The sequence below is a fragment of the Pithys albifrons genome, chromosome 5 (assembly GCF_047495875.1).
Source record: "Pithys albifrons albifrons isolate INPA30051 chromosome 5, PitAlb_v1, whole genome shotgun sequence".
In the NCBI taxonomy this organism is placed as follows: Eukaryota; Metazoa; Chordata; class Aves; order Passeriformes; family Thamnophilidae; genus Pithys; species Pithys albifrons.
In genome coordinates this window covers 56,709,944-56,728,265 of record NC_092462.1, presented here as the reverse complement: position 1 = coordinate 56,728,265, position 18,322 = coordinate 56,709,944, and the positions used below count along the sequence as shown (strand labels likewise).

The 18,322-nt window shown below is 36.0% G+C and overlaps 1 protein-coding gene across 2 annotated transcripts in view; it reads left to right on the top strand.

Moving 5' to 3' along the window:
• Positions 1 to 18,322, top strand: part of TBC1D19 (TBC1 domain family member 19) — a 44,838-nt gene that overhangs the window by 1,911 nt on the left and 24,605 nt on the right. Inside the window, exons 2-8 of one of the 2 annotated variants that reach the window (XM_071556675.1) lie at positions 6,805 to 6,877; positions 7,601 to 7,646; positions 9,362 to 9,437; positions 14,067 to 14,141; positions 15,040 to 15,103; positions 16,023 to 16,069; positions 18,033 to 18,143. In XM_071556675.1, the coding sequence (XP_071412776.1) occupies positions 6,805 to 6,877; positions 7,601 to 7,646; positions 9,362 to 9,437; positions 14,067 to 14,141; positions 15,040 to 15,103; positions 16,023 to 16,069; positions 18,033 to 18,143 (492 nt within the window). The remainder of the gene's footprint in view (positions 1 to 6,804; positions 6,878 to 7,600; positions 7,647 to 9,361; positions 9,438 to 14,066; positions 14,142 to 15,039; positions 15,104 to 16,022; positions 16,070 to 18,032; positions 18,144 to 18,322) is intronic. The other variant, XM_071556676.1, reaches the window with a different exon arrangement.

Here is an 18,322-nt window from a genome sequence, read left to right as displayed (position 1 = left end):
TGTAATAGAAGGTTAAATCAGAGCTATAGTTTAGTGTAGTGATCTGAAAGACTGGGAAGTTTATATATACTATATACATATTCTCAAATGAATTTCCTTTTGGAGCTTGTAGTTTAAATTATTAGGGCCAAATTAAATGAGTAGGGTTGTGTTTGTCAGGAATCTGTGTGGTCTCCCTGATACAGAGTTTTTTATACTGACCTTGCATGCATTTGTGTTTGTTTGTGTGTGGGAGATTTGTTCTCTTTATAGTGCTTGGGTAGTCATGTTGCTGTTCTGTGCAGGTGCAAAGCCCATCTTAGTGGGGGGCTTCTCATCCCTTAACAACTGTACACAATTCTGAAGGTTTCTGAATTTTATTTCACTTGGTATTAAATTAATGCTTGATTTCCCTCCCATTACAAGGGGTATTTCTGAAGCTGCATTTTCAGATATGAACTCTTTGCCATTGCATCACACCTGTATTCTGGTTTGTTGATAGGATGTGGTGGGGTTTTTGTCTGCTGGTTAACAGTGCTTGGTCTGCACCTGCTGCAGTTTTGACCTATGGCTGGTCCCTTTTTAGGCAATTCTGGGCTGTTTGGGAAACACATCCTGTATTTTGAGAAGTCTTTTGAAGCAGGACATCAGAATGAAACTTACATATTGTTTTAGTTATTTATACTGCAGTTATATTGTACTCTTAAATTCCTCTTAATCTGTTAGTGTAGAAAACTTTGCTGATATTTGTTGCTCAAAAGTATTTACCCTCTGAAAACATGAGAGTCAGAATGGATCATGAGGTCCATTATAATATTGCCTGAAACTTTGAGAGGCCATTCAGTCTCACAAACAGTATTTCAAGTATTAACAAAAACTGTGTTTTGTAAATTCATCTCTTATTGTCTAAGAAGGAGACCTTAAAATGAGCAGTTTCTTCCATGAGTTAATAGAATTTGGGGGAAAACACAATATCCTGACGTTATTTGTGAGAGGTGATAGAGTAGCCCTGTGGTTATGGGCTGATCACACCAGGGCTGTGCTGGGCTGTCACTGGGAGCCGGAGCTTGTCAGGGGCTGAGATGCACAATCTCTTTGAAATAACTTTGGTCTGGGCACCAAATGATTTGCTGTCATGGCTTTACCTCGGGGGATGCCAAGTTAATCACGTTTTTGTCCCAAGGACTAAAGTAGAGGTAGGGTCATGTGCTTGTTAGTGATGATTTGGTGAAAAACATGTCTGGTTGATTTTGGCAGGTTGAGTTTTGGTATACTGATAATGTTCCTGCAGTTAGTATGGAGAGAATAATGCAGGAAGGAATGTTAATGTGCCTGTTGTTTGCTTTGGAATTCTTCTGAGCATGTTTATTAGTGTGTTTGAAAGGAAAGAATAACCAAGAGCCAAAATATTAGATAGTAACTTTTTAACTGGGAGAATTGCTGCTCGAGTTGGTGGGGTAAAAGAGAAGTCTCATCTTGGTTTCTGAGGTGCAACTCTGCTGGGCAAGTTTGTAACCAAACATGTTTGCCTTTGTCTTGATTTTTCTCCTCCCTTTCTGAATTGTAAATATCTTTAAGGTGAGAATTAGAGGTAGTTAGAATATCTGAGACACTGACATCTTCAATGACAAAATGTAGTTTTAAAACAAATTATTTGTGTAGTCTTACTAGTTTTGTTTTAGGGAAAATCTGTGTCAGTGAACTGGCAATAAGAATGTTCAGAGACATGAAAAAGATGCTGGATTTTTAGTATGTTTTCATTTGAAGACAGTTTGGAAACTTCGTTTTTCATCATGTTTGAAATAAGTTGGGCTTTATTAATCAGTTCAGATTAATCCATCTTCATTTTTGTCTGATGAAAACCTCTAATAGAAACCAGTCTGACTCAGCGTTGCCCAGAACATCTACTGGCCAGGGGCAAATAAGTGAAGTGAAAAAAACCCTCAACAAAACCAACCAACAAAAAATCCTCAGAAGTTTATTCCTAAAGAACTTTTCTAAAAGAGGAATAGACAACAAAATGAAAGATAAAGTCTCTAAATTATGTTTTAAATTGAACATGAAAGACTCACAGTGCAAGGAGTCCCTCCAGGCATTGTCTGTGTCGATGTTCTTAGTTCTGTTTCTTGCAGGTATATCTGTAGTTGGGCAGCTGGATGGAGAAGCCTGGGAAGGGCTGTCCAAGTGGGCTAAAAGGGGTAATGTGAGTGTAAGAATCAGCCCTGACACCCCATCCCCACTGGAGTTTGGAAGTGAGAACAGATTTGAGGAGGTACCTGAAGGTATGAAGGAGGTGTGGGGAGGAGAAGTGATTGTTGTCGGGGCAGAGGACTCTGCTGCCATTCTTTGAGCAGACCTGTGATCACACCAGAAAGGTTTAAAGACAATATTAATCTAAGTGAGAGCTGGGAGTCTTCACAAGCCTTCAGATGGGGCACAGGAGGAGAGGAGCTTGCTTTGGGAGCACGAGGGACGTTGCATCTGGGGTGGTGTCCAGCTGTTTGCTTCCGAAGGGAGTGCAGGTAAACAGATTAATTTGTCTGGAGTGAATGGTTTGCAAGATACCTGAGGGGATTAGTTTCATGACATTTTTCTCCAATGCTTAAAAAAAAAGAAATTGATACTGATCCCACCTTAAAATAAGATCAAATTAAGGGGGAGAATGTTTCTGTGCAATGTAGCATTTATTTAATAAAAATTAGCAAATAAATCTGTAGGCTCATGAGTCATCATAGATAATTAAAGATTCATTTTCATGCATCGTATTTAGCAAAGGACTTACTGTCCCCTCCTGACAGAGCTTATACTTTGTTTGAAATGGTTCAGCAGTAACATTTGCAGTCCAGTGAACTTTAAATGGAATCCAGTTGAGTATATGTTGAACAGATGATGGAGTTCAGAAGCAATGCAAGCTTGATTGGCAGAGTATTACTTTTTTAGTAATGTAGATTCTATTTTTTACCTTGTATATTTTATTTCAATAATCTATATTCAAATAAAACCTGGAAAATTTATTAAAACATCAAAATTACATTATTAAAATATACCCTGCATGTCTTGTAGCACAACATAACATTTGAAACTGTTTACTCCTGTATAAGGCTGATTGAAGCTCTCTGTTTACAATGCTAGGTTATTTTTACTTATATAAGAACGTTCATTGTATTTTTTCCCTTAGTGTAATTAATGTAGAAATGTAGAAGGGTTGGAAAATTGTCAGTGTAATCAGGGTTTTGTACTTACTGAAATTTGTTTAGTTAGACTCAAAATTACTATTCTTTCTCTTGCAGAAATGTATAAACCAAGTCCCAGATCCCTCCCTTAAAGTTATAGGATTTTAAATTTTGTTAGAGAGTGTTTGTATTAAAATTTTTGTGGTTGTACTTGAAGTGGTTTTTACCAAGTCAGATTGATCCTGATAAAGTCCAGTTATGGTGGAATGGAGTGCATAAGGAATGGTGAATATTTATATTATTTTTCATTGAATTTACTTCTGCTAAAGTTAGACTATATTTGGGGAGTATCCTTTATTGTAATTTGTGAAATGAGAGCAATAAAAGGGAAAAACATTGTGCACTTGTGCAAAATCATAATGAGCAGTAAGTAATAAATGCTTTGATAGGGTACATGCTTATCTAAACCAAAAAGGCTTTGAAGGGAAATGGTGGTGGATAGCCTGTAAAAATATTTAGATTGTGTAAAGTTATTTGCAGAACTGTTTGCCCCAGGATAAAAATATGTGTTCACCTGATGCAGTTCCACATTTCAGTATAGTTGGATCACTTCTCTGCAGTGTTTATTCTTGTTGAGAAAAGAAATAGTTATGCTGGAACACTTTGTTCTGTCAAGCCTCCTCTTTGCGGTGTGTTTCTGGTCCTCTAGCTATTTTCCTTTACTTCTTTGGGTGCTGTGGTTGTTGGGTCATCTGTCCTCTTGCTTGATCATTGCTGCTCCAGCCATGACTGAATGCCATTTCCAATTTAGATGCTGATTTGCACATAGGTTGATCTCCATGTTCAGTTGCCCTGTGAATCAATTTACTACACCCACCAACTTTTTTATCCTGGTGCTGTGCTGTCCTTTTGCTTCCTTTCAGCCACATCAGTGTTGAGTGTCTGGATTTTCTTCCATCTTGACATCCAGGCATGGAGAATGTACTTTTAGAGCATCACTTACAGTGGTAACTGCCCAGCTCTCAGCAGGACACCTTGCCAAAAGGGAAGGCAAAGAGGATGTACACAAAGGATTGCAAGTGCCACCAGAAAGTATGGCAGAATTTTTAAAGTCCCCAAACTGTTCTACTGTTATGTACAGCTGAAGAACAGAGGGTGCCAACAAATGCTGTAATGGGAGCTTGGTTTATGAATGTCTAACAGGCATTTGCTTCTTTATTTGCAAGAATGTGAACACCCAGCACCTGGACCCCAGTGCCCCATCCATAAGATTATGCACAATCCTAGTTTATGGGAATAGAAACTGTTTGGCATTAACATTTATTAAAAATAATTCGTTTTTTTCTTGCTGGAATGGACTACATTCATCCCTTGTTTCCTTTCAGGGCTCTGTGTTGGCCTGACTCAGCCTCTGAATATTGTGACTTTTTTCCCTGGTCTGGCTGCCACCCTTTGTCGTCGTAGAATGTTCCCCTTATTGCTTACTGTCTTTGTGATAGTCTCCTTATAGTACCAGATATTATTTTCTTCTAGAAGTAAGATACTCTTTCATCAAGATGTTTGTATTTGGAGTCTGTAGTTCTGCCTGGATGTGTGCTGCATTTTGATCATGCAGGAAATGAATTCAGTTCATCAGTACAAATCTCATCAAGGTGGGTTTTTTCCTAATGAACCCTAGCCAGGCTTTTTTATTTCCAGAATTTCCAGGAATCTACCAAAAACCCCCCTGAGAGTTGTCAGTAGAAGTGTCAGACTTTCCTTAATAAGCCAAGAGCTCACAAATGTGTGAACAGCAGAGAATTAAAATACTATTTTGATTGCACTTCCATCATTTCTTGTGCTGTTTACAGTGTCAAGACAATTAGCCCACTTTTTAGTAGATTTTACAGAAACTTTTTTTGTGTGTGATTCATTACCTGTCAATGATTGTAGTTGTAAGGGGGTTTTTTGCATATCTAAAAAGCAAATGTACCAGGCCTGACAGGTGAGTGCCCCGTGGACCTTGAGATTAAAATTAGCTGTATTTAACCCAGAAGACGAAGTTGAACATTTACAAAAGGGTGCACAAAACCTGAGGAACAGTACTGCAAAATCTGCCCAGCTTGATGTGTGTTACTTTATTTAAAATTCCTACAGGAAAGGTACAAAACTGCTGCCTTGCTGCAGAAAAAACCCTCAGCCTGACATACGTTGGTTGAAAATGAACACAGGACTTTCCACTAAAGTAGGTTCAGGAGGAATCCTTCACAAAATACTCCTCGAGGCTGTTGCTTAACCGGGTATTTTGTGAGCTGCTCAAGAACTCTCATGAAAATCTTTGTTTCCCTGACCTTTGCAGTGATCCTTTGCCAGCTTTTAGTGTTGTGCTGAATGGAATATGTGCTTGTCATTTGACATAGGAGTCATGCAGCTTACCATTCCTTGTGGTCTGTGCTTATGATGGCCTTTCTTTCTCAGACAGTATCCTTACAGGCTCTTTGCTATTGCAGTCAATAAACCAAATATAAAAGCCTTCCTTTTCTGTAATGACAGGGTGACTTAAAATATGAGCAGAAATGCTGATGCTGTCAGTCTCTACATTATTGGCCTGTTTTCAGCTAGGGAAAATGGAAAGGTTTCCTTAAAATTCTGCATTATGAATTCACCTAAACCAGCTTTTCTGGACGCTGTGCAGCACAGAAACATCCTTTGCCACACATCAATTGTAAGGCAAATTATAGGATTGTGGAGTTTAGCTGTGTGGGGCCTAAAGCATGCCATGCAGTCAGCAGTGCTGTCAGGGCAGGCAAACTGCCCAAGCTGGTGCACAGTTTAGCTATTTTTTTTCTAAACCTGTAACTTTATTGTCTAATGTTAATCAACTATTGCCACATCTTGTGCTCAGAAAAATACATATTAGAAGTCCCTTCACAAAGTCTTCTGAGTCTCTGCCTGTTGTCCTTTTGGACCTTTGTGGTGTATTTGTTTTCTCCTCTTGGTCTGGCTGTAGAAGGAGATGCTGTAGCAGCTGGTCCTGCTGTTGCTGAAAAATCTGTAGCACCATCTGTGTGGTAGTGTCATGGTGTGGCTGTAAAGCTGTTTGGTGCCCAATTGTCTGTACTGAGTGCATTTCCTTACAAGAGGTCACACATACCCAGCAGTCACAGCTGCAGTGGGGAATGTTTGATGCACAGTTGGGGTTTTTTTGTTTGAAAATGACATACCTGAAAGAGGTGAACTGTGGGAGGTTAAGGGAGGATTTATAGAATGTTTTCTGTTTGATTCAGGTAAAATAAAGTGAGTGGCTTCTCGTTTTTTGCATGAGTTTGTATATATTTATGACCAATTCCTTAATGTTTACAGTCTAACATTTGTGCTAAGTATGTGGGATACTTGCTCAGAATATTAATCTGATATGTCACTGTGTACTCCTGCTCCCTTCTTCTCTCCTTCCCCACATACAGCTTGTAGCAGAGATGTGAAAGACAGACATGGAGTGAGAAAAAAGTTGACTGATGTTTTTAGCCACCATTGCAATTGCTCAAGGAAGAAGTTTGCTTTGTGTAACCTTAAGGATGTGTAGGTCCTACTTCGGAATGTAAATCATGCAATTTACTTTCTCTTTGGTGCTTGATGCTTATTTATTTATTAATTTATTAATTTTTCATGGTAGGTTAGCCTACACAAACCAGAAATTAAGCTGGAATCACTAAAAGAAGATATTAAGGATTATCTGAAGACATCAGGTTTGCAATACTTTTTATACTTTTGTGACTAGTATAGATCTATGTAAGCACATTTATATCTTAAAAGGTGAAAATAGTACTTTGGGCAGCTTGGTGTCTTGTCATGGACAGGAGCCAGAAGCAAACTTCAGTGATTCCAGATTATTATACCAGATAGAGAAATTTAAAGGGAAAATGTTATTGCATTCTGTCAGCATTTTGGAAAACATTTTTATAAGATACTGGTAATTTTTTTGAATGTTCTGAGTGATATGAGAGTTTAGTCACTTCTGAAAATGGAAATCATGGCGGGACTCTTGAAAATTTTAGCTTAGTTAAATTTCCAATTTGCATTAGAAGTTTTAGGCTATGTAATTATAATGTGAAGATTATATGATAAGTGATTTAAGATTTATAATCATCAGGAACGCTGTGTCTATTAATACATGTTTTAATAAAATTATGGCTTTGGAAAAATAGGATGTAATTTTTAACCAAAACTGTGTTGTAATTATTTGAACAGCAGATGGAAATAAAGGATATTCAGTCTTTATACAGGTCTCAACTTGTAGTTTTCCTGTCTTAATTAGATTGAGGTTTCTTCATCTCTTCCTGTCTGTCTGGTAGGTAGACAGGAACTGAGCACAGACAGAAAACTCCAGTGACTGCAAAGCAAACTCTGATTCATGTTCTGTTAGTATTAATTCCTGAAGCTGTCTTCTGCTCATTTTTTTATTGTAACAGGTTGGGAAAAGAAGCTTCAGAATGCTGTTTATAGCGAACTCAACGTGTGAGTTTATTCAACAATTGTATTTAATGACTTCTACTCACATGACACTTTTGATTTATTTGTTTATGTAGTCGTATGATGTGTTACTGTATGTGCAGGATCTGTCATACCAACCATTTCTGTTTTGAAAGTGCAATTATTTCTGTTTGATCCTAGTGAAAATACTGGACTCAAGAACATTTTAAAGAATGAGTGAAACAAATACCACCAAATCACCAGACTTTCTAGTTACTTTAGTATTTTCTTTGTTGCTTTGCTTCTAAAGGTACCAGCAGTTATGTAGATGAGGAAGTTGCTACAATTGAGTTTTAATTATTTGCAGACATTTACCACAGCATTGCACATATTTGTTATATTAATTGTTTTTAAAAATCTTAAAGATATTGAATCTCTCAGATCAGTGCTCATCATGCTTGGGATATGGATAAACACTAAAATATGGATAAACACTAAAATTTATCAAGTTTCCTTTTTACTGTTGTTCAGCAAACTTTAGATTAGACTTCTGGGGAGCATAAGTTGCTGGCACATTCTGGCACATTAGAAAGGTGAATTGTGTAATAGATGTAGCCATAAGTGCAACTATAAAGTAAGAAATCTGTATGGAAATCTATTTTTTCTAATTTATAGAAACTTATTAGAGTTTAAGGATTCATCTTCATCATGTCTTTCCAGGCAAAAATATTTACCTGTCTCTAGGGCTAATGCTTATGCTTTCTTTGAGTTCAGGGAATAAGGACCAAAACAATGAAATTAACCCTGGAAAACTGAAATCAACTGAGAATACCAAGATTTCATAAGCATTGTGGAAAAGCTGAGAAACAGCATTGCTGAAGTCTGTTAATATTGATTCCATTTTACACATAGGGACAGAGTAATCCAGAACTCATTTGCAGCAAGTCAAAGAATGACCTTATCAATTAAAAATGGGAAGAAATTTGGGAAGTATTTCCCAAAAACATATGGTAGGAACTGACTGAATGCATGTAAACAAATGAAAATTCAGGCTAACTATTAGAGAAGCTGTATGTAAATTTGGTTTCCTGAAAGACGTTTGAGACTTTAAAATTAAACTGGTTAAAATGTTTGGCAGTAACTCATTGGAAGTAGTCTGCACTGCTGGAAAATAAACTGGTATTTTGTGGGGGTGGTTTTTTATTTTTAATTTTTGCTTCAGCTTTTATATTTTGGCACAATGTAATTAATGAGTGGATATTCAACTTTGCTTGGGTTAACACCCCAAAGTTCTATTTGGTCTAACTGATGTACATGCTCATTATTGATTTTTGAAAAGAAATGGTCCAAAAAAAAAATTGTCTCTTGAAAAATTTGATGCCCTGGAGACAGAAAGTTCCGAGGAATCATAAAGATGACATGATGTTGGGAAGAGAATACACTTTTAAAATACCTGATTTTAAATGTTATTACTTGATTTTTATTGTACAAATATGTGAAATTATAAGGGAGCATTATTTTTAATATAAGAAAAACGAATGTTGAAATGCTATTAATTCTTACATATTGTTATATTGTTTGTATCCATAGAATGGATGAGGAAAAAATACTTTTAAAAATAATTTTTAGTTTTGATCAACATGCATTGCATTTTTATACTAGTGCTCCTGAAAGAAGTTTATGTTTACTTTTACAGATACAGGATTAATTAAGCAAAATAAAGAATCTGCACCTTTAAAGTGTACTGTATTTTCTTTAAGGTTTCCTTCGCTCTGTCATCCTGCAGCACCACCTGAGCATATTAAAGAACCTTTAGCCTATATGAGGAAAGCACAGGTGGGTGGTTTTCAGTTTTACCATTCATATCAGATCTTTAATGAGACTATTTGAAATTTACTCTGTAGAATGTTATTGTGCAATTTCTAGGAAAAATGCTTAGGAAAAGCACAGATTTGTAATTGCATCAAAGTTAGTAGTAATATCATATATGTGACATTTTACATACGTACAAAACTGCTCAAGTAATTCTCCAGCCATGAAACAAGTAGGATATAATGACAGGTGGGTGAAAAATGTAGAGTAGAGATGATGTGAATATGTCAAAGAAGAAAATTTCATTTTATTGAGAAGAAGAAAAAGAGTAGCTATAGTTTATTTCACTTAGGGTTACAGAAACATTTTCTTGAAGATACACAGGCAGCTTTGCAATGAAGGGTAATAGGCTGCAGAGATACTGAGATCTTCAGAAAGCAGAGATATATTTAGTACTTAAAAACGTGAAAGGAAGATGAAAAATATAAAGCTAAGGAGCTTATGGCATATTGAAGGAGAATAAGAGAAACTGGACCATAAAGATTAAGTGAGGATTTCCCGGTGTCAGGAAAAATATATTTTTCGCTTAACTGGTTTTATTTTTTGCCAATGTATGCCATTTGAAATAAATAAGAAAATTCCACATAAAAATGAAAATAAAAAGCTTCAAGAATATGGTCTAACCAAAACATCTGAGATAAGGATAAAAATGTATTTAATTCAGCCATGCCTAGAAATACATTGCAATATTCTTTTACAGGTATTGAACAAATTGGGTTACTTTTACAATCATGCTGTTGTTTATTCCAAGAAGTCTTACCTTGCTGTCCAAGGTTTCAGTCTTTAGCTTTGGAGACAAAGAATAACCAGTTTTTCTTCTGTGATGTGAAATGTAATGCCACAATTTGCTGCCTGAAAATAATCACTCTTATGAGTTTATTAATGCAAACCCCACAGAGAGGTATCTATCTATGTGTATGTTTGTCTACAGCAGTTTCACTGGTTATTAGTTTATAAAATGTGTATAATACTTGGAGTAACCAGTATTTTTGGCTTTATTTGGAAAGGCCTGTTATTCCAGTAATTTAAAAATGAGAAGTCCTATCTTTGCTAGTTTCAAAATTTGATTGCCCTGTTTCAAAGGATATTAGTCATCCATGTCCTCGGGGGTGGGTTAACCCTGGAGCTCAGCCACTTGCTCACTGCCCCCAGCAAAATGGGAGAGAACTGGAAGGGCAAAAGTGAGAAATCTTGTTGTCAAGACAGTTTAATGGGCAAAGCAAAAGCTACACATGCCAACAAAGCAAAATAGGAATACATGCACTACTGTCCATCAGCAGGCAACTTTTCTTCTGCTTTTTTATTCAGAGCATGATGTTGTATAGTCTGGAATATCCCTTTGCTTACTTGGGCTCATCTGTTCTAGCTCTGTTCCCTCCCAATTTCTTGTGCATCCCCAGCCTCCCTGCTACTGAGGGAGCATCAGAAACAGAACAGACCTTGGAACTCTGTATGTGCTTTTCAGCAACAGCCAAAAGATTGGTATGTTATCACCTATCACTCTTTTGGTCCTGACTCCAAAACACAGTGCCATACCTCCTACCTTGAAGAAAATTACTTCCATCCCAACCAAAACCAGTAGATGCTCTTTCAAAGCCATACTTGAAAAACAACTCTCTGATAAAGACTTGTGAATCCTTTCCATTGAGAAATACTAGTAAATTATAATAGTTGAAAAATAGTAATAAATACAGAGTAAGGGAACTAACATTATCTTTTCTAAACCCAGAGATACATGCAAGTGTTTGATTTTCAAGGTGACACTCATTTATTACTGTAGATAAAGGGTCTGTAAGAAAACAATTGTCATTAGATCAGTTGAATCACAAATAGCTTTTGGTTTGTTACTCTTTTTGATTAAAAAGAAATAAAAATCAGTGTTTGGATGATTTTGTTGAAAATATTTGCAAATAGCTAAAATGCAAGCATACAGGTTTCTAATACCTTTTTGAAGAGAAATAAAGTGGAAACTTACTCATTTACTTCCATAGGTGCTGAAAACCTAAATAATGTTTTGAAAATAGAAGACTGGTTTTATTTTATTTGTAGGTATATTTTTTCACTTTATTTTAGCATTGCAGCAGCTGGAAAAGAATGTTTTGGCAGAGAAATGTTGTCCATATTCTATATTTATTAGTCATAGTCACCATTTATGATGCTAATTCCATTGTTATGAGTTTGTTGACAATTTCTTTATCTTCTTCTGTCTTAATTAATTTTTTTATCCTTCAGAATTCTGGAAAGAAGGATAATACTGCCAGAAAACCATCTTTGATATCAGTTATTGGAATGACTTTGAATTAGTAATTAAATCTAAATTAGGATTTTTCTAGAGTAGATACTAAAATGTTCATAATTAACCCTTCTTCTCCTAGAAATGGTTCTGTTTTCAAAATGGTTCTTCCACCTCAAAAGGTGGCAGATTGTACTTTTTATATTGTTTTCACTACCTCGAAAGAAAAACAGATTTCTAGTAAAGGTTAGAGCATCAATGGCAATTACTAGCAATGCTGTAATTCATAGACTTGTGAAATGGTTTGCTTTGGAAGGGACCTTAAAAATCATCTAGTTTCAACCCTCCCTGCAGGGACACCTTCTACTAGATCAGGTTGCTACAAGCCCCATCCAGCCTGGCCTTGAACACTTTCAAGGATGAGGCATCCACAGCTTCTCTGAGCAACCTGTTCCACTGTCTCACCACCCTCACAGTAAAGTATTTCTTTCTCATATCTCATCTAAATCTACCCTTTCAGTTTAAACCCATGTCCGTTTGTCCTATCACTACATATGCCTGCTGAAATGTCCCTCTCCAGCTTTCTGATAAGCCCTTTAGGTACTGGAAACCATTCTATGATTCTATGAAGTAGTTTTCAAATTGCAGTACTGCCTTCCTCAGTTTCAACTATTTTATTGAATGTTATAATTGTAATCATAGCAATCCTAATACTGTGTTTTCTTAGTGTTAAATTTCTTCATAAAACTAGAGGAATCATCTTGTAAAATGTATTGTTCTCATCAATAAAATTACTTTATGAGCTCTGCCTCTGCCTTTTATTTCGGTGAAGGACAGTGCATGGTTTGTGCTCGCTGCAGGTGACTCCACTGTCCTGGAGAGAGAGTAGGATATCTTGCTTGGAAAGGCTGTGTAACTCTTACTTTTTTTTTCTTCACTTTTTTGCATTTATTTTAACACCCTTTATTTGGCAGAGTCTTGAAGGCTGAATTATGGCACAGCTTAAGACTATCCATAAGAGTTTTATGCTAACATGTTGCATCCCCAATGCAGTAAGTGGATTAATGTCTGGTCTGGCAGTTGTCAGTCACATCAAGAGTACTGACCTCCATTGCTCCTTGAATTGAGCTGGTTCTCAGTCTTGCACAGCTGCCATCTGCTTCTTCTGGGTTTCTTTTGTAGTTTTTATATCTTGAAGCATATCCATGGTATTCCCTTCCCCCTGCCCCCTGTCCTCCCTTAATTTTGATGACATCAAGTATACCCTGATGAAGTTTTCCAGTGGTACCACTGAGTGGGGAAGTTGCATTTCGGAAGGTAGAGCCACCTTTCAGAAAGGCTTGGATATGCTGGAAGAGTGGAATAACAAGAGCATTATGTTTTGCTTGTGGGAAAACATAACCAAGGAGTGCAGCACAGGCTGGGATTTACCTGACCGGGAGGCAACTCTGTGGAGATGAACCCAAAGGAGCTGGTGGAGAACAAGCTCCATACAAGTGAACAGTGCACTGTTATGGCAAAGAAAGGCAACAGGATGATGGGTTGCATCAAGAGAGGCATCAACCAGCAGAGAGAAAGAAGTCATTATCCTACTCTACTTGTGGTTGTCAGGTCACATTTGGAGTTCTGTGCTCAGTTTTGATCTCCAGTGTACAAAAGAGATGTGGACAGGCTGGAGAGGGTCCAGAGAAGGGCCACAAAGGTGATCAATGAACTGGGAAGCATGTCATAGGAGAGATCTGAGATTGTTCAGCCTTGAGAAGAGAAGGCTTAGGTGAGACCTTATCCATGTTTCAGTATTGAAAGGGTGGCTACAGAGAAGATGAAGACCCCTTTTTTACAAGGAGTCACATGGAAAAGATGAGAGGTAATGAGGAGATTCTGATTGGACACAAGAGGAAAATTTTTCATATTGAGAAAAATCAGCTATTACAATAATCTCACCAGGGAAATAGTGGATACTCCAAAACTGGACACTAAGATTCAGCTGAAGAGGGTGCTGGCCCGTTTTCTCTAGACTGTGCTTTGCCAAGAAATTTTGGACCAAATGATCCTTGAGGTCCCCGTTCAGCCTGGTGTTTTGATCAATAATTGTGAAATACATGCTTTCTTTGACATCTGAAATATGAACAACTGAATTTTCTGGGGTTTTTATTGTGTTTTAAATTAAGCAATCTGTTTGATCTATTGTTCATGTAAAGAAGAATGTAAATATTCCCTTAACATTGCTTTAGATATCAGCCAGTGACTCTTCCTATTCTTTCTTATGCATGACTTCAAAAAGCTGCTTGTTATTACATGATAAATGCAGTTTTCAGGAAAAAGAAATTCCCTATAATTTATTTTTGTGTGTGTTTTAGGGAAGCTGGGAAAAACGAATTCTAAAAAGTCTGAACAGCATGTGCACAGAACTCAGTATCCCACTAGCTCAGAAGGTAATGTGTTGTTAATTTTATGTTGTCAGACTGACTTTTTTTTAAATTAGGCCTTGTCTTGAACACTTGTAATGTTCATTCTACACATGATTATCAAGACCTACAGGCCTAATAGCCAAGTAATTTTAATGCAGAATAATTTCAGGGATAGTGGAAATGAATGTGTCAGCTCAACTTGGGAGAAGATGAAGGCCATAGGTAGATTATCCTCTTGGCTGTTGCAGCAATTATTCTCTTGAGGGAGCAGCATGCTGGAAAGCCAATTACAGCGTTCATTGCTCTTAAACAGAGCATTTTGTGTGCAGACTCACCTGTGTAACTTGTAGCTGTGCAACCTGTGTGTGATACAGATGTGCTCTGTGTGCTGGAGGAGGCTGCAGTTGATTTTGTTTGTCATGCATTCTGGTCCATTTTCTTTTGGGTTTTTTTCATTAATTTAGAGGCTTCAATTTTAAAGATCATGGAATTAGGAAGTAACGTTACAATTTTTTTGTTCATTCTACTGTTGCACCTCTGTGATAGGTGGCAGAACGTCTGTGGTTCATCATGAGATAAAGGATGCAGCTGTGTTTGCTTTTTGTGACTGCCAGGGAAGGAGTAAATCCAGCATCTCTATGGAATGGGCAGTAAATCATCAGTAGCATGAAACTGAGTACTAGATAAGCTAAAATTCATTAGTAAACACCTGAAACTATTAAATGGGTTCCTTTTTCCCTGGAAATGGAACCTGGGCTTTCTACAGTATAATACACCTTCAGGCTGGGGATAGTTTGTAAGTGAATAAGATTGTGTTGTTATTTTTTATAGTGTGATATACTAATACATACATATTTGAAAATAGGCATGTTTTTATTCATTCTGTTAAAAAAAAGGAAGTGTTACTTTTTATGCCTTTCAGAGGCCGGTAAGTGAACAGAAAGAACTGCTTAATAAATGGAATGAAATGGGAACTGATGAGCCAGGTAAGGTCAACTAAATCTACATGCATTACATTTTTGTGTGTAGAAGGGTAGAATGCACATTTTACTTATCACTCAAAGATTAATCTAATCTCTTCAAGGCAAATTGATTTCAATCTTTTTTCTCATTGATAATATGTCGTTATGAATAAATATTTATTTAATTGTTATTTCAAGAAATCATACTAATTGAATCATCACTGAGAGATTATGGTATGACACTCCATATTCCAGTACTTTAGAGATTTATACAATCAGGACACAGCTCCTCTTAGTGTCTGAACTCAGGCTAATAGAAAGAAAATGTTCAGAACTATGGATAATTAAGATCAGACTTTTTCTTGACAGAAGATAAAAATAACTCTTGCACAGAATAATCAGGGATATACTTTTGGAAAGCAAAACTAACTGCCTTTTTAGTTCATATCCAAGTTCTTAAACTAAAGGATTTTGCAAAGGTAGTAGTTTGTATCACAGTACCACCTGTTTGATGGCACATAATTTTCATGGATTGTTTATGATGACTCCCTGGTTTTCATTTGACCTAAGTATGTGTCATTCAACAATCTAAGCTGTTAAAAAATATCTTGATTTTGAATTTCTTATCTCTCCCATGTCTAAGAATTGTTTGGTCTAAAGACTTATGAAAATTAAGTAAAAGCCTTCCCTGACTGCTGTTCACTTCATAGAATGGTTTGGGTTGGAAGGGACCTTAACCCTCCACTTCTTGGGGTTTACAAAACTAAGGTACTATCAGCATAATCCAGAGAGAAATGTGCTGGTTGTAGGCATGATATGTGTAATAAGGTTATTTTGATCTTCACTGTACCATGTTATTCAAATTGCTACATGGTGTTACAGATATGGTGTGTCTTTTTTTCACCTTTTGTTTTAACACAGTGTCATTGAACTCTTATTTCAGATCTAAGCCTCTTCCGGCCTGTTTATGCACCTAAAGATTTTCTTGAGGTAAGCAGTTATGAAACAATACTCAGCCATTAACTTGTATCCATTATAGTCTTTTATGTGAAGTGGGAAAGATAATTGTTAAGTGTATTTCATACAAGTTGTCCTTTAGAGCAGGTAAAATTTGACATATTTTTTATAACAGTCCATGTTTGGTATACAAATCAAAATACTATTGTGTCATTATTTTTTTGCTGCAGTTTTAAATTGTACCTGTGATAAACTTCCCTTTCTCCCAAAAAACAGTCTGGGGCTAACTTTTTTACTCAGAGCAATTCTCTGACTGTAAATTATTTTACAATTTAAATTCCAGTACATTAATCTCATAAATGGCAGTATGTGAAGCTGATACACTGTTCAGTGGTAGGTTGTAGACCTGTATGCAATTGAAACTGTAGGTCATTATGAAGACTGTAAAAAATCAAACATGAAACAGGATTGTGTGGAATTTGGAGGCTTTTGTCTGTAATCAAACTGAACCATTAAAGAAAATGGCAACTGTGGATTTAAAGTCACAAATTACAGTAATACTCAAAATTTTGTATGGCTCCAGCACAGAACATCTTAGTAAAACAGAACTTGCTTTACCAGCTGTGTCTAGAATAGGCATGGAATGATAAACAATAAACATGACAACAGTGAACTTAATGGTGACACAGTAGGAGATTTTTGGATTAAAATGTGATTGGAAATAAAATTTTTAAAATTGGTGTCTGTATATCCTTTGAGCTCTACAGGGAACAAATCATCTAAAGCATAACAACAGTAGAATTCTGGAGTTAGGATGGCCTCCAAATTTAAAGAGTAAAACTTAGAAGCCTAATACTAAATTATTGGTCAGAATTAATGTATCAATATTCAATGTGTTTCAGTGCAAATTTAGTGGAATGTCTTTAGTAGTTGTAGAGGATATTATAGTAAATTGTTTCATGGTTATGAATTGTGAATACATTTCTGAATCCAACAATAAATTTTCTATCCATTTTATTACATTTCTAAAGAGCTCCTTTTGCTGAGGTATCATAGTAATCTTGAAAATACTTCATTTATTTTGTTTTCCATCACTATACTAAAAACCAGGTTCTGTGTATAATCTTGGATCTGTAAACAAATGAATCTTATCCAATGATCCTCATGGTCACTCTCTTTTTCTTTTATACTGTTTCCTTTCCAGAGTTTGCAGTTTCCTTAAATTTACAAGTCTCTCAGTGAGGTTATGTGGTATTAGAATACTTACAAGACTGAGAATTGTAGAGGAGGATGACATTAAAGAATTGCATAAGAGTTGGAAACTCATGTTAGAAACAATACTTGCAGTTCAACATCATATCAAAATCTATACCATGGAATAACAGCATGGAAAAGACTGTAAATTCCTTTGTAGATCACAGTTGCTTATCTTGACATGACTCCTTGTCCTTTAAATTTTATACTTGCTTTAGGTTTTCAATTCTGTAATTATTTTTATTCTTAAATGAAAGAAGATATTGAGATATTAGTAAGAAATTATTAGAATAGCAAGTTATGTAGTACTTTGATTGGCAGCTCCATAAGATGCCAGTGTAAGAATATGGATAAAAATTATTTCAGAGAAATCCAATATTGAAGAATATCCTGGATATTGTAACAATCAGAAATATTCTGATGATGTTTGAATAGCTTTGATGAGGAAGTAGATTTTAGTCAAGATACTACTTTGTAGTCAGCACTTAATCCTGTAAATAAAAAATAATTTCTGCTTTTTTATTTCTTATTTTGAGCTTACTTTTTAAAGCAGAATATGTTTCCTTCCTTGAATGTTTGACTCTTTTTTGATTTTGAAAATACGGAGATATAATTTAATAATTGGGTCTATATAGAGAAGTCAGGGGAAATGAGTTCATGCTGAATTTACTGTCTAATACTGATGATGTTAAAAAGAGTTCTGAATGTAAGTTCAAGGAATGACAGAGCTACCATTTTTAAGGTGCTGATGAATCTTCGAAACCCAAATTATGAAAATGGAGAACAGCCTAGTTTCAGAAATCATCTGGGGCTAATTCAAGTTCCTTTAAATGTTAAAGATATTTCAGAATTGGTAAGTACATTTTTTTCTTATAACAGGTTTCTGTAAGAGTTATTTTGCCTTGCTAATGAAAAAAATTATAAAGAATAAGAAAGAATATTAGTATAAGTTTCTCCTTTTGAAACTGAAAAGCAATCTAAATATGTAGTTAAAATACAGACCATAAAAACAGTTTTATGAAAAGACAGTTT